The 16,763-nt window shown below is 32.2% G+C and overlaps 2 protein-coding genes across 2 annotated transcripts; one reads left to right on the top strand and one right to left on the bottom strand.

The window, feature by feature from the left end:
- The first annotated feature begins 2,941 nt into the window (after positions 1 to 2,941).
- Positions 2,942 to 6,790, top strand: LOC101261040 (uncharacterized). The gene is made up of 2 exons (XM_004242692.5): positions 2,942 to 4,524; positions 6,230 to 6,790. The coding sequence occupies exon 1, from the start codon at positions 3,277 to 3,279 to the stop codon at positions 4,495 to 4,497; it is 1,221 nt and encodes a 406-aa protein (XP_004242740.1). The 5' UTR covers positions 2,942 to 3,276; the 3' UTR covers positions 4,498 to 4,524; positions 6,230 to 6,790.
- A 1,717-nt stretch (positions 6,791 to 8,507) lies between these two features.
- Positions 8,508 to 16,538, bottom strand: LOC101260739 (translocase of chloroplast 90, chloroplastic). The gene is made up of 4 exons (XM_004242691.5): positions 16,244 to 16,538; positions 15,671 to 15,708; positions 14,541 to 14,672; positions 8,508 to 11,206 (listed from the first exon to the last, which is right to left on the bottom strand). Exons 3-4 carry the CDS (start codon positions 14,665 to 14,667, stop codon positions 8,925 to 8,927), a joined length of 2,409 nt encoding a protein of 802 aa, XP_004242739.2. The 5' UTR covers positions 14,668 to 14,672; positions 15,671 to 15,708; positions 16,244 to 16,538; the 3' UTR covers positions 8,508 to 8,924.
- Positions 16,539 to 16,763: the final 225 nt, after the last annotated feature.

The following is a 16,763-nucleotide window of genomic DNA, read 5'->3' as shown; positions in this document are numbered from 1 at the left end:
TTATATATATACAAAAATTTCAAAAATCAATGGGTGCTCGAGCACCGCGTCTGGCTTACTGGGTCCGCCCCTGCTCCGTATATCTATATCTTGTAATGTATATAAAATTTCATATTTGTGTATTTAGTATGATTCAACATATTTGGGAATCGAGATACACTAATTGACTATCTCATTATTTGCATCCCTTTGTTTCTCTTCTTATTTTAGTATATTTGAGAGTAAAATACATGTATTCAGATGTATTTAACTTGAGAATTAATATAACATTGTTAATCAGTAAGACAATATATAATTATTTCAAACTATAAAGAGAATTAATAAACACAATAGGAATATTTGTATAATTACGCGTTTGTAAGTTGAATTCGTTTTTGTGATTGAACCAACAACGTACTTTTTATATATATTGATTTCCTATTTGTAATTTGCTATACATTTAATAAATTCTCAATATAAATATGTGTCATCTAAAATTTATCCCAATAAATATCTTAAAGTCATCCTTGTAATTAGAAAGATCTATATAATCATAAAAGATTGAATCAAATATAAGTTAATTTATATTTGGAAAGAATTGTTGATTTAAATAACTAGTCATCATGTCTGATATATAGTAACACAAAATAATCGTATGTTAAATTATTACGGAAGGCTCTTGAGTTAAAATTCAAACTAGAAGTGACGCATACGCATTACACCTACCATTCCCTTGCCGACAAAAAAAAAATCCAAACTCATAGAGTTTGTTTGATCATGAGAATAGATCATGATATTTCATACTGACAACTTTAGCGTACTATCTATATGAAATAATCTATTCGACTATTTACACTAGATTAATAAAATAAAATAATTTTAAAACTAAATATAAGATGCACGATCAAACCAAAAAGTAATATAAATACATAATTTTTTAAAAAATTATTATCTTTATCTCACCAATCAACTATCTCGATGTAATATTATATTTTCATCCATACGGCTATTAGGAATTGTGGAAGGGTAGATGTTGACTAGACCTAACATAAATTGAAATATGTTTAATTAAATGTAATATGTGTAGAATATTCGAATCTACATATATCCTTTTGGAATATGTCATTATTATTAATTAATTTGGGTAATGCATAAATTAATTATGTGATTGTGAGAAAATTTGATGAACGAAGTTAACGCGTATAATTATAAAATAATATTAACAATAAAATATCCAGTATATTGTTTAAAATATGAAAAGAATGGATATACGAAAAATAGAAAATCTTATTCTAATTATAGAGTAAAAGGATTTGTTTTTTTTTAATCTTTTTATAGATTTTGAGATCGAATAATCAATTTCAAGAAATTATTGAAATAAAATGTTAAGATAAAAATATTGAGGAAAAAAATTATCTAATTTTATAAATATTAAGAGTAATCAAATTAAAGAAGAAGAAACAACAATAATAATAAAATCAAAGCATAAAATAATACTCCTAATAATACAGATAAAATAATAGAGTACAAAAACTTCAGAGTGTAATGTGAAAGTTAGCTAAACTAATTTCAAAAGATCACAAATAAGAAAATAAACGAGAAATATATCAAAAGCTATAATAATTTAACGTGGTTCGATCAATTGACCTTCATCCACGAAAAAGATGATCAATCAACTATAAATATGAGAGTACAATATATAAAGAAAAACATCATCAATCAATTCACTCGAAATACATGAAGGTTTACAAATTAGGACCCGTTTGACTCCTAGGTGGTCCCTCTTTCTCGCGTAAAAATAATTAAAATTCAAATACGTCATATTTTACCGGAAAGAATCGAACCGTAAAAACGAATTTACGGAGTGGAAAAAAAATTGAAAAAATTTGGTTTTGTAACTTGGCAAAAAACTAGTACCTAGGTAAAGCTCTAATATTGAGGAATTTTACAAAATTCAAAAATTACCTCAAATTTTATATTATACAAAAGATACCCATTACTTATTAATTTCAAATAATATTTGTCATTATCTTCTTCTAAAAAATTTGAATTCTAATTTGAGTGATAAGATTGAAAAAAGGAGAAAATAATTTGCCAGTATAATCATTATTTTTATTATTATTGATTGTTATCCATTATATTATAAAATTATTTTTAACGAAACATATTAGTTATAAATAAAAAATATAATCTTTTAAATATTTTTAATAATTTTTAAAATTTATGAACATAAATAATATATATTTTTAAACGTTTCTACCAAACGTTAACTAATTAATTTGATTCATGTAACATGTGAAAGCAAGGAAAGTCAACAAAAATAACTTCAACCACGCGTTAATCCATGAAATTTGGAAGAAATCATGTTCTAATGGTCGATGCATTAAGTTTTTATTATGCGTAGAATTTAAAAAAATATTATTGATTGAAAATTATAAAATTAAATGATATTTTAATTATATTAAACATATTTTTAATTCAAAAATAGAACAATATAACGTACTAAATTATCACTACATCAAACTTTAAAAAAGTGTTAAATCGCCTATAGAGTCATTCGTTTGGAATAATAATAAATAACGGAATAATAGTATGTATATTTCTTCAAAATAATATTTTCACACACATCTCTGACCTCCTAATAATACGAACAATAACTTTATCCGTTATTGTCAAAACGTGACAAACAAATTAAAATAGATTAGAAAAAGATGATAAATGGATTCTGAACTATTACCATTTGTCATACTTTAGGAACATTGGTGTTCATATGCCCTTCAGTCTAATGGAAGAATAAATAAGGACACGTAACACAATTTTATCCACCGATTCGATGTCGGGTCGATCGAAAAGATTATGACACGTGTATGTCCGTTAGTATAAATAGTACTCCCTCCGTTTAAAATAGATTGACCTCCTTTCCTTTTTAATCCGTTTTAAAAAATGACTTCTTTCCTTTTTTGGTAACATTTTAATTTCAGCTTGCCACATGACATGTTTAAAATCACAAAATTAAAGGGCAATTTAGTACATTTGACATAACTTTGATTTAGAACGACAAGATTCAAAAGTCTTCTATATATTCTAAAACTCCATGCTAAATCAAATCAGATCAACGGATGGAGTCTAATTTTTGAACGGTAGAGACAATAATGACAGTAATGTATGACGGAGGATATCCATATACCATTTACGATAGTTAGGGGTGTATTTGTCTTTTTTTTCCCGATAGATTATAATAGACTCCATCTTCTACTCACATAGCTTCCATTTTTTTTCTCTTCTTCAACATCATCAATGGAGGATGAAGAAGAAACACAGCAAATACTCAAAGTTCTCGAAGCACTAAAACAAGCTTCACAACAACTACAATCGAATCCAGAATCCGATACATCCGAATCCGACTCATCATCTTCATCATCCGCCATTAAAGCTTTGCTTGAGCTCGACACTTACTCCGACCCGAACCTCTTAAATCTATCTAACCATCTCTCCGATCTCAAAACCCTAATCTCTTCGTTACATAAATCGAAACACAAACATGGTAGAATCAAATCATTCCTCACTCGTAGAGTCAAAACTCATGAAATCACAAAAGTTGCAGAATCAATCGAATCAGAAATCCAAGCTTGGATTGATCGAGAATCGATTACAAATCTCACTAATCAGCTTCAACAAATCCGTTTACAATCAAATTCATCGCAATACGAAGAAGATGAAGATGAAATCGTTGAGAAATTAACTATTTTCCATGATCGATTGAGTCAGGGCTTCAATATAAACCTTCAGGAATTGTTATTGAAATCAAAAATTTTCTCCGAGCTCGAATTTCTCATCTGCTGCGACGGTAATATACCTGAGAAAATTCGTGAAAAAGCTGGATACGCTTTGAAAGAAGTTGTACTATTCAACAAAGACGTATTCGTTGGGCAAATTCTAATGGGTCAAACAATAAAAGCTTTGATTTCAATGGATTCTCTGTGTTCATTAGAAGTTTTATCTTCGCTTATAAAAGCAATTCGAAGTCCTTTCGTCGATGTACTCGAATCCGTTGGTGGAATTTCAAAGTCGATTTCGTATTTAAACTCCGATGATTTGCCATTCAAGGTAACTGCTATGGATTTTGTACTTGAAATTGGGTATTTTGGGAGAAAAGAAGCTGTAGAAGCAATGTTGAACTGCGATTTGATTAAAAAATTGGTGGGGTTACAGAGGTCTGATTTGGGTGGTGATTTGATTGATTTGGGAAAAGTTCATGATGAAGAAATCGACGAAGATGAACACGAAGAGAAAACGAAGAAGAAAAGGGGAAACAAAGAGAAGAGATTTTTGGAGAAACATCCATTTGCGAGCTGTGTAGCAAGATTTACAGTGCAATTGGAAGTAGGAGAAGGATTAAGACAGAGAGAAAAAAGGGGATTTAAACAGGAGATATTGAAGAAGATTAGAGACGCTTGTGATACTGATGCTGAAGCTGCCACCATTGTTGCTGAGGTTCTATGGGGTTCTTCACCTTGAAAGCCGACGAGTAAGCACGCGAGTCACGTACGTTTAAACACTATAACTCGTTTTCTTCTCTATTCAGTTGAACACTCTAACTTATAACATGATTATCCGGATACCATCATAAACACGTTAGTATCGAGGATGAACGAGACATAATCGGAATGAGTTAAAGTGTTTAGATATCATTTGAAATTTCAAGTTGACGTGCGTATAAATATATATTCTCAAAGTTGAAGTGTTTTGTTGGCTTAAAGGTCGAATTTCAAAAATTATTATGTTTAAATATGATTTTTTTTTTTTTTAAAAAAACTATTGGTGTAATTTTTGTGGATTTGTTTTATGTTTAATTGTTGGTGTATGTACTTCTTGTTGTAAAGGGTCAGATGAAATAAATTCTATAGATTTTTCCTTAAAAAAAATTATTTTTAGTTTTAAGAACTCAATTTATTTAATAATTTTATGTGAATTTCATGAATATATGCCTGAAATTTAGTTATTTTTACTTAAACTTTAGGCATAAATATATAAACTTCAGTTATATATAACTTCAAATAGTATATTATGTGAGATTATTATGAAATAATAGTTATGCAATTTTTAAAAAATGTATAAGTTAAATAGTTATAGTGTTTAAATAATATCATTATGAAATTTTTATGAATAAAAAGTGTGATATAAAAAAATATTTCTTTTTAATCATGTAACTCACAGATAACATTTTTTTTATTACACAAGACTTTTCTTTTTGTCCCACAAAAAAGTAAACCTAAATCTTATGCTCTATGATGTTTGTAAAATGCTTATAAATTAACACCTAGGTCGTGATGTATTAGTGAGAGTGTTTCATCCTTAATCAGATGTCTCAGATTTGAGTTGTAGGTATGGAAAATTGTTACATTATGTTTTTCCGAAAGTTAATTTAAGTCAATTTTTAAAATTATATTAAATCAATATATTAAATTAAATTTTTTAAATACTTTAAAAACTATACGAAAAGTACTATAGAATATATTTTTTTGCATATTAATAGGGTGGAAAAATATGTCGTAAAATATTAGACAAAATTTTTTATAATCTAACTGTAAAAGATAATTATAAGAGGACGAAATAATATATTTTTATTTAAAAAAATAAATGGAAGAAATAATATATTTTTATCAAAAAAAATATATGGAAGATCAATGGGATAACTTGCGATACGTATATATGAATAGAGTGGTGGAGAAAACACTAGCAAAGATAAATACGTAATTATTAATTTAATTGGTTTTAAAAGATAACACGTTATTTTGACTTCTTTACCTTATGTATTTTTTTTTTTTTAAAATAATTTATCGTATTTTATTTGAATTAAAAATTTATTAAAAATAATTTTTTTATTTAAAAATAAGAATAAAATTTGTATATACGTGAATTATTTTTTTCGGTGAAATTATACTAAGGACCCGTTTGGCCATAAATTTTGCAAGTAAAACTTGACAAATTTTGTTTGTCCATACACTTTTTTATTATTTGGCATTGCAAATTTTCCAAATTCCCAAATACTAGAAAAAACTAGTATTTGGGCCAAATTTCATATTTGGAAAGTTTTAGAAATTCAATTTTTACCCTTAACTTTTTATTTTACAAAAATAATATATTTATTGACACCAACCAATTCTTGACTCATCGGCCAACTTTCCATTTCCATCACATGGTATATAAACTAGTAGCTCCATTCATTGGAATGCGCTGTCATTTGCAGGACTACCAAGGAAGTGAAAGAGAGCCTAAGAATGGAAAAGAGCTATTTAACTATAAACATGCTTCTCTGCGCAATGTAATTGAAAGAACTTTTGGTGCGTGGAAAAGTAGATTCAGAATACTAAGACAAGGCATGAACAACTATGAATGTGACATGCAAGTGAAAATAGTAATTGCTTGCGCTGTATTGCATAATTTTTTACGTGAACACCAAAGTAGTGATGGAATATTCAATGAATATGAAAATGATGATATGGTTATTGATGAAAGTGACGAACTACTGGCTCAGGATAACAACATCGCTTCATCTTCTCGATCGTCTGATTCGAAAATGCAAACTCATCGAGAAGAGATTGTTCATAAAATGTGGGAAGATTATATTAAAGAATAGGTTGAACTCTTTCAGATGAGAAAACATAGGTTTTTCAGTGATTATAATATTTATTTCCTTTTGTTTTCTTCTCTTTTTTTTCCCGAATTTATATTAGTTGTATTTTCATTATCATGATTTGTACCAAGACCTTTTCACTATACGAATATTTACTGTAATGATTCTTGTTGATTTGTTGCGGAAGTCATAAATCTTGTTACGTGAGATTTCTATTGTGCTATGTAATACAAATTTATGGTTAGTTTGATAGTTTTAAAAACTTATGGGTATAAATCATATTTCTTAAAAAAATAAAATATGTTTCTCAAATTCTATGGCCAAACACATGGTAAAATTTCACCCAAATAATATTTGCCAAAAATATTTGAATATCTATGGCCAAACGCTAGCTAAGTATGTTTATTATGATTTATTTGTCTTTTATTTATGAAGTGACATCGTAGGCCAAAATAGTCAAATATTCGAAAGTAGCAAATGGGGACACAAGACGTATGGCTTATAAAAAGTCCTCTTGTATTTTGGCAATTTTGGATGATAGAATCTTTTGTATTATTATAATTTATTTGACGTGCCGTTAGCGACGTTGAATGAGTGAATTATTTTAAATCTAAACGAGTTGAAAATAGATTAACATAAAATATTTTTCAATGATACGTAGAAAAAATTAATAAATATTCCTCTAAATGAAATACGCTCTAGACATTCCCTTACTTTTCATATTTTACTCATGTTTTTACTCATATTCTTATGGGTTAAATAATAGAAATCCAAAATTTATCGATTCGAGAGATTACTTAAATATAAATCAATTTTGATAAATATCAAGTTCAGTGTGAGCTAAGAAAAAAAAGAAGAAGAAGATAAAAGGCATTTTTGCATGAATATTCTCTAAATTTTTTTTTAAAAAAAATAATAAAATTGTCTATCATTATCAAGACCATTTTTGTATTTATATGTTTGTCATACTTTAATTTACTAATTAACAAAAATAAAATACGTGCATGTCTTTCACGTCATCACTAATATAAGAAAATGATATGGGAGGAAGCTACCTTGTGAATATAATAATGGAAAATTGCTGAAGTTACTTTCGTTTGGGAAAATTATATATAATAGCAAATTAATAACCTAAAACAAAAGGAATAGCTAAGGTTTGATTTAATTGTGCTTCGTAACAAACGTTTGCAAAAAATTGTGTATGTATAGCGAATTATACAATTTCTATGTTTGCTATACAACGCAATTATGCAAACTTTACTATAGCATATGAATTTTGAATTTGCTAAGTTGCCTTTTTTTTAATTGGTTAAACATCATGATTTCTATTGACTAATTGGGGATGAAAATATTTTTTAATACATTTATATACATATTTCAAATATTAAAATAAAGCCGTTTGAATTTAAATGATTGAACGATTTGTTTAATCAAGTATATGAATGTGCATAATCTATTTACTTTTAAATATAATAATATATATTTTCAAACAAAAAAATAGTAAGATGTTAGAAAAAAAATGTTGATTTTATAAAATTACATTTTATTTGATTAAGGAAAATGTTTTATGTTTGCTAGTAATGGTGGAAATGATTGAATATGGTGTTGGTGGACATGGTTTGTAATAATAGTGATAGTAATAGAGATGATTGGTGGTAACGGCCGGAAATAGTGGTGGTGATAGTCGTGATATTGGAGATGATTAGTGTTGTAATGACTGACGCCAGTTGGCGATAATAGTTGTGATGGAAAAGTTGGTTGTTCAATAGAAAGATGGCAATTGATGGTGATAATCGTAATGATGAGGTTAGTTGATACAAGCAACTATATCCACCCATACAGATACGAGTAACTTTATTCAGCAAGACTCGGTGAAAGAGAAAGATGGATGTTATTGCTCAAAAGAGCACAGTAAATCATCAAGTACTAGAAAATGCATTGAAAAAAATATCATCCTTCTGGCATCACAACTAGGATCCTGCTAGCTTATTATTACAAGATCTGCAGAAAACTTTTTGTATGCTCTTCTAAGTTGCTCTACTATACAATTATTACTCAGATACAAAACTACTACATACCAGACACCAAAAGAATGTGTCTTTTTTATCTATCCTGGATTCGATAAAATTGATCAAACAATAACGAAAACATATCAACCTTTGCTCGTAGCCATACTGCTTCGCGGAAAATACCATAATGTGGAAATCAAACTCTTAGGCAGCTACTACGTTTCATGACATGTTGAAAGCTTAGAAAGGCTGCACCTAAGGAAAAATTTAGTGGCCTACTTTGAATCGAAAAGAAAAGTTCATCTAGCTACCAGAGAGTCTTCAATAAGTTGGTCATTTCTCTTTCTGCGCAACAGGGCTCTCGCGATGGAGAAAAGTGCGATAAAAGCTATTTCCATACGCTCAGAGCTGCTTGTCTTGATGGAAACCTGGCCCATCTTCTGGTTATTGAGGTTTGCGCTCACTGACATGTTTGTACCTCGGCTCACTCTGAAGTCAGTTTGTAAGTTTCCGCTCAACACCATTTCTTTGTTAAGAGAGAGAACTGTCATCGAGAGACTCAGACTTTCGTTTCTCACTGGATAATCCCTTCCTCTTAAAGTAGCTACAAAGCTCCCGCCATAGGCTGCTTGCCCAGCACCCCCCATCCGACCAGCGTTCACATTAAACTTCAGTCTCTTTCCAATTGTAAAACTGTCTTCACACTTGGCACCAAGAAAATACTTATCCCCGAATGGTATTACAGAAATACCGCATTCAGCGACATTAGTTCTTAAAGTTCTTACCTTTGCATTACTGTGGATAGTGCAGATCAGCTCTTTATTAGCAGATTGTACATCAAGACCAACCGCATAAGTGGGCCCACCTGGATTAGTGAGAGCTGCAGCAAACTCGGATTGAACACTGAAGTCCTGTTTGTCCTTGCTCATTTGTCCATTAACCGAGGCAAATATATTTTTTCTTATTTCTGCACTGCTCTCGAGGTTAATTCCATCAAAGCTCACATCATGGTCCCATCCATTGGGATCAAGGACTGGTCTTGCAAGCCACTGTTCACTGGTGATGAGACACCTGTATCTGTGGATAGGGCAATCTGAATCGAAGCTTGGAGGAATAGCCATATCAGGCAAGAGAACTGGCTCTGGAGGGCCCTCCTGCTGGTTATCAGACTCATCATCTGGCGCTGCTTTACCCTCACTTGAAGAAACTCTCTTTTCTCTTTGTCGACGAGCTTCTTCTATCAGTTGTTTTTTCAAATAGAGGGTTTCTCGGTAGTCTAGTTCGTCAAGATAATCCTTCTTTTGGGAACCACTCAACCTTTCAAACTGAGACTTGGTCAGTATCCGAATAGGAGGTAACTGATCATATTCGTCGTCTTCATCATCTGAGTCTAAAAGAGAAACCTCATCAATTTCATTCTCAGCTCCGCCACGTCTTATCTGAGCACGATGCTTTAGAAAGGATGAGAGAAGATGCGGAAGAGAAGGCAATCGTCCTACATTTGATGGCCCCACCTTTAGGCTGTCTTCAAAGTCCAATAGGGTATTAACATCACTTAGAACTTTGGCACATATGCACAGCAACAATAACTGAGACTTCCACACCTGCCCGTTAGGGAGAATCTTCTCTCCAGCATTATTGGTCTTACAATTGGGATCATTCTCCACCAAAATTACAGGATTTTCAAGCTTAGTGTCAGAGATTGCCTGGTGAATATAATGTTGGACCAAATCTGTGCAGGTGGTGACAAAAGATTCATAGTTAACAGGATATCCGTTTGTTCCTTCGGGAAGATTGAAGGAAGAATGAGTCATTACAAGGATAGTATTAAACCAAATTGCAGGACCAAAGACTTCCGTTATAAGCTTCAACAAGGGGAAATCACTGTAGCCCGTGTTGATCAAATCCAGGCGCTCAAAATACAGGACCATATCAGGCGTTTGTTTCCTTAAATATCGTCTCACAGAATGCAATATCTTCTTGTTTTTTCGGATGTTACTGGGTGAGGGAGGCAATAAACCAGGAGTGTCAATAAACGATACTCTGATGCCATTTACCGTTCCCACTATCTCTTGAATATGGTCAGTAGCAGGCTTGAACGCGTTGGTTTCTGCTCTTGATTGGTCAAAAATGGAATTTATGGTTGAACTCTTGCCAACTCCAGTTCTACCCAGTACAAGGATCTTAAATGAGAAATCCAGTTGTGGTCGGCCAGCAGCTTCTTGTTCTGCTGCTATTACACGGGCTCTCTCAATTTTAAGATTTGCCCTTTTTAAATCTGATTCTCTAGCCCGTATCAGTGATGCCAGCTGGATCCGGTATAAGACCTTTGATACCAGAAGGTTGTCCTCGGATAGGCCAAAACGCTTAAGAAGGCGCAAGAATGTAATCTGAAGGGCTTCAATCTTTACCACTGGACTAGGTTTCTCATCAACCCTAAAATCCGACTGAAAAGAATCTTCGCCTATCCGTTGTTGTGAATGGAAATTATTTGTATTCTCTGTATGCTCTTGATTATCATTATTGGAAGATTGTATTGTATTGGCTAATCTAGTTGTCGTAACCAAATCAGCAGTGTGAGCTGAACCAAAAGAAGAAAAGAATGCCATCAACAATTTGACACAACAGCGAATACATGTGGAGATCAACAGTCAATTAATAAAATAGCGAAGTGCATATGGGCCGGCATTATCTACAAATTCATAAAATTCTTCTATCCACTATCCAGTTAACTAGTAGAACAATAAAATCCAAAAGGATATGCCTGAGTAAGGTGCTATTTCAATTGAAACTAAATAGGAATCCCAACATAACAACCTTTACGACCATAACAGGATCTGCATATAGCTTCGCTCCTATCAACAGATAAAACATTGATACATGGTTTTATTTGCTGTCATTATCTTTTACACAAATCAACAGTAATGCTGGTCTTTTTATGCTTCGTTTCGTTTTCGAATGACTTGATATTCTAGGGAATGTATTACTTACCAGAACAAAAGAGTGCCTAACCCATTGAATGTGTGAAATGTGCCTTAGAGACAACATTTGGAATTAATAGCAGTTCCCAATGAACCGTTGCACTTTGGATGCACACAAATTAATGGTGTACATAAATAATTTTGATAAAAGGTCTACATAAATAACACACAGAACCACGTAACTATGATAAACAAAGAATGTAGGACTCTTTTTTTTTAATTAAAAATATAAATATCGTGATGACTTTCCCTCCCTCCCTCTCTCCTGCCTTCAACCACTCCCTTGGTAAAAAAACAAATAATAAAATAAATCAGCTACTTCACGTCAAGAATTGAGAAAGAATGCCCCATCTCTACAAGTAAGTAATTATCTTGTTATTTTTCTTTCTAATAAATGCATTTGATTAAGCTGTTTCCAATACTATAGATTTTGTTTTCAAAATATGAACTACTTCCTCTATCCTAATTTATATGGCTCTTCCTATTTGGGGACTCCCCAAAATGTTCGACAGAATTTTTTTAATACACAAGCCTCCCAAATTTCAAAAAATTAAACTTTGATGTTGTGTTTTCTCAATCAAACTGTCTTTTTCACGATTATGTATTATCTGTTACTATCACTAATATAATATATATGTCACATTTTAAATCTTAACTCCAGGACTCGAGTACCATAATACAAAGAAGATTACACGGGGTGCTAGGCATCCGGAATCTGGGAGTGGGTTCATATCAAATATCAATTGATTCTACTCTCGTACTCTAAAATATCATGTTGCTCGGACTCTTCAAAAATGTCAAGGGGTGTGTATCGGATTCGCCAAAAGTAGTGTACTTTTGGAAAATCAGACACGGGTGTGGCATTGAAAGTGACGAGTCCGCGCAACTTAGCTAAATGTGAAGCATGTAGTAATTGTTAAGCTGAACGCAGTATTTGTGATCAACAAAAATCAAAACTTCACTTTTGTCTATATAATCAACACAAGAATAGTAGAAATGAGTGCACCCAAGGGTGTGGCCTAGTGGTCAATGAAGTGGGTTGAAAACCACGAGGTCTCAAGTTCAATTCCCAGTGTAGCCAAAAACACAAGGTGAGTTCTCCCCCAAGCCCGGTACATGTGCTGATGAGAGAAGTAGCAGGTACCCACTGGCCCGGACACCACGATTATCAAAAAGAGAAAGAACGGTAAAAATGTAGTATACTAATGAAATAGAAGAGCCTTGTTACGCTTCTAGCAGCAAATTAGTTGATCTCGAGGAAGATGTTATGACTGATTTGCAGTGCCCAGTGATATTAACTATGACAATAAAGAGTATAACTAAAAGATATCTCTTCTCGTTCGCCAAACAAGAACTCATTAACTCACCTATTTGTAGCCTAGGACCATTTAGATTTATTTCCTTCTATAATGTAACAAAACTATAAAGCTAAAGTAAACAATGATTACCTTAAAAGGAAACAGTTTAAAAGTTTAACAATTAGCTAGTCGAAAAAGTTATACATGTACTCCTTGTTGCACGAGAAGGCAAAATTTATCGTCAGTTTCAGAAAGCATAAGATGGGATAATGTAGAACATCATTCAAAAAACCAAGAAAACTCTGCAGTAGATTTTTCACCTCTATACCACAATTTCTTTTGCTTATTTTAAAGAGAAAGGAACTCATAATTCCATAGAGTTTCTTTTAGATAGTTGTAGATCTGTCTTCTAAGGACTGAGAAGGCAGACCATCTACGCAGTAGCAACAACATATCCAGTGAGTCCCACAAGTGAGGTTTGGGAAGGGTAGAGCGTAATAAGACGTCACCCCTACCTTGGGAAGTAGAGATCCCCTACCTTGGGAAGTAGAAAGGTTGTTCCACATAAACCATCGGCTCAAGGAAAAACATTTCAAAGCAGGTCAGAAAAAGAAATAGAGGGAGTGAAGAAGTCATGGCAAAATACTATAGAAAGTATGTCTAAGCATTCCGTGGGATAAAAAGGGAAATGTAACTACAACAAAATATTAAGATAATTGAAGTGCAAGAAACAACAAAATAGTACCAAACATTGAAGGATAAGAAACTACAAGAGTAATACTACGGCCACAAGTAAGGAAAGATAAGCGAGACAACATACTACTACATACTAATCCATGTCCTCCACAGTTTCCTACCTAAGGTCATGTCCTCGGTAAGTAAATAACATAAAATCTAGCATAACCCAACTTGAACCCCAAATGCTGGAAAAGTAATTTAGTTCCTTTCTTATTTTTAATATAATCTACAGTCATTTCTTGTTCCTTGCAACTTTGAAATGGTCCTAAATAGGGAAATACATTATGCCACCAAATTTTTGCAACTTCCTCTATTCTCAATATTCATCACAACCTTGTGAGTCTTGCCTAATGAAAATCACCAGCAAGCACACAACTGTTACGCCCAAGGGTATTGAACACTATAAATACACCTCATATTTTTCAGATCAACATGCTTTTACTTTTTAAAAATCCAACATGAATAGATAAACAAAAAGAGCTACCCACACTCTGAACTTGTCAGAGAACATAAAGCTGAATATTGGTCAAAAACTTGATTCAACCAACAAAAATTTTTGTTTCACCTGTTAATAGAAACTGTAAATGAAAACCAAATATCAGGTCAGCTCTCACTTTATAGCACAAAACACTACTTTGTGTAGAACTTCAGAAGATCTCTGTTTAAGAACATAAAGCAACTTCAGCTGGAAAGTCTACATCAAGCTCCACAGAACAAATTAGACATGCTTTAACTACTGTGTATAATCAAGAATGTAAAGCAAAAACCAACAATGGAAATGTTGAAGCTATAAGACAATCAGAAACACCGTTGCCAGGCTAACATGCAGCCATTAATCCAATGAAATAGCAAGAAACTAGAGGTGAATTATTAATCATAGTGCATGAAGGACAATTACCTGGGTGGTCAAACCCTTGATCAGGATGTTCCTCTGATAAAAAGTTATCTGATGCTAAAAGTGGTCTTGACGAGGCTACTGACTTGGTTATCAACTGAGACAGGACCCAGTCCCTGAGGCTCATCATGTTTCCTGCACACAAAAGGACAATGCTTATCACAATATTCAGCTTGCCCCTTGTAGTATAAGACTTTAGGTGGTGACACCAACTGAAGATGTTCATACAATTGCATCATAGAAAGAATGCAATAGCATGCACCGATAAGTAGACTACAGAGAAATTCTTATATTAAAATCGTGATTGGACCTGTCTGGTAAAGAGAATAATCTAAACAGCAACATACCCAGTGTAGGAGGGTAGATATACCTGACCTTACCACTAAGGCAATGCTCAATTGGAATGTGAATATGTGACTTAGTTATTCCTAATTACTTTTCGGGGTGAAGTGAAGAAGAGGAACTCTCTAACTGCTTGAATAAGAACACTCCTCAAGATGATTCCAGGATATTTCAACCAAATTACTGGACCAAATATGGAACAACCAAATATGGTGATCCACCATCTATTGATCATATTGATCAGTTTACTTCACACTATCAGTATCGTAGTTTCACTCTTATTTTTCACAGTTGCAGAAATGCCAAGTAAGGCTATGTACAGTATGCTCAATGTGCTCCCTCCCTTCCCTGGACCCCGTACATAGAGGGAGTTTAATGCACCAAGCTTCCCTTTTAATATTTCAAACTTGCCATTTATTTGATGAGTGATATTTCCTACATGAACCATCTACGTCGAAATTGCGAAACATCAACCAAGAAAAAAAATAAGCATACCTAGTTCTTATTCAATATGCAAAAAAATAAAATAATTTACAGTCCTTATTATGCCTTTTCCATAATCAAACAAGATATATAACACCGCCAAGTGAACTATACTTCCTAGATCAAGGCAGCTTTCTGAAAGAAACTTACAAATTAACAAATACAACCACAATAACTATATCTCAATCCTAAACTAGTTGAGCCTAGCTTTATGAATCTTTAAAAATTCATAAAAATCATCAATTTCCTTCTACATTTCAACATCCAGGAAAACAGGAAAGAGTTAAGAACAGGTGTCAAATACATACCTGGTTAACACTTACTTCCCATCAGCATTGAAGAAGAGCTTCAAAACAACAAAAATGAACCAAAAATTAGCAAAGTACACATGAAATCCAAATCCCAGACCAAGAATCTACCTTTTTATGGTTTATCTACTGAATTAAGCAAAACCAATTTCAAAATATCAAAGATAAAACAAATCCCAGATGCTAAAACTGGCAAAAACTCCAATTCCATTTCAAAATAACAAAACCCAGATGCTAAAAACTGGAAAGAACTCAACTTTCAATTCAAAAAAAAAAAAACAGACGCTAAAAACTAGCAAAAACTCAACTTTCAATTCAAAAAACAAAACCCGGATGCTAAAAACTCAAATTTCAATTCAAAAAACAAAACCCAGATGCTAAAAACTGGAAAAAAGCTCAAATTTCAATCCAAATTAACAAAACCCAGATGCTAAAAACTAGCAAACACTGACAAAACCCAGATGCTAATAACTGGCTAGAACTCAAATTCCAATTCCAAATCATACAAAATTAAAAACAAATTGAGTATTCATGACAAAACAGAGATTATAGAAAAAGGGATTTTTTTTATACCAAACTTATGATAGAGTTCAAGAATTGGGTTCTCGTGGATCGAAATTGATTATGAAGAGACCAAGTTTTTTTTTTGGTTTATGAGATAAGACACACATGATTTTGTTGTAGTGATTCTCCGCCCTAAAATATAATAATTCCCACAATATGATTTTTGTCTTTTTTTTTTCTTTTTTTTTCCTCCACCTTGAAGAAAAAAATAAATAATAAAAAAGGAAAAAGTGTAAATTTGTTTTTGAACTATCATGAATTTTTATTCAAATTTATATGTTTTGGTAATAGTGATATTGGAAATAGATTTTAAAATTTTATCTTCAACTATTTGTTTGTCGAGGGTTGTTTTGCTTTTCGAGGATTTAGGGTTTGTTGGTGTTTGTCTTTGTACTAGCTGTATTATTAAAGCTTCTTGATTTTGATACTAAGTTATTGTATGTTTGTTATTGTGTTTCGACTATTGCATTATTTTGTTGTTTCTCTTTTTTTTTCTTCTTGTAAGTACTGCTTTTCGAGGCTTTAGGGT

This window comes from Solanum lycopersicum, chromosome 7 (genome assembly GCF_036512215.1).
Source record: "Solanum lycopersicum chromosome 7, SLM_r2.1".
Lineage (NCBI taxonomy): Eukaryota > Viridiplantae > Streptophyta > Magnoliopsida > Solanales > Solanaceae > Solanum > Solanum lycopersicum.
Note: the sequence above shows the minus strand (reverse complement) of the source record. Positions and strands in the feature narration are given on the sequence as shown.

Excerpts from the sequence above, each read along its gene's own strand:
- LOC101261040 (XM_004242692.5), top strand. The coding sequence starts at position 3,277 with ATGGAGGATGAAGAAGAAACACAGCAAATACTCAAAGTTCTCGAAGCA.
- LOC101260739 (XM_004242691.5), bottom strand. The coding sequence starts at position 14,667 with ATGATGAGCCTCAGGGACTGGGTCCTGTCTCAGTTGATAACCAAGTCA. Across the intron at positions 11,207-14,540 it reads TCAAGGGTTTGACCACCCAG|CTCACACTGCTGATTTGGTT; the intron begins GTAATTGTCCTT and ends CTTTTGGTTCAG.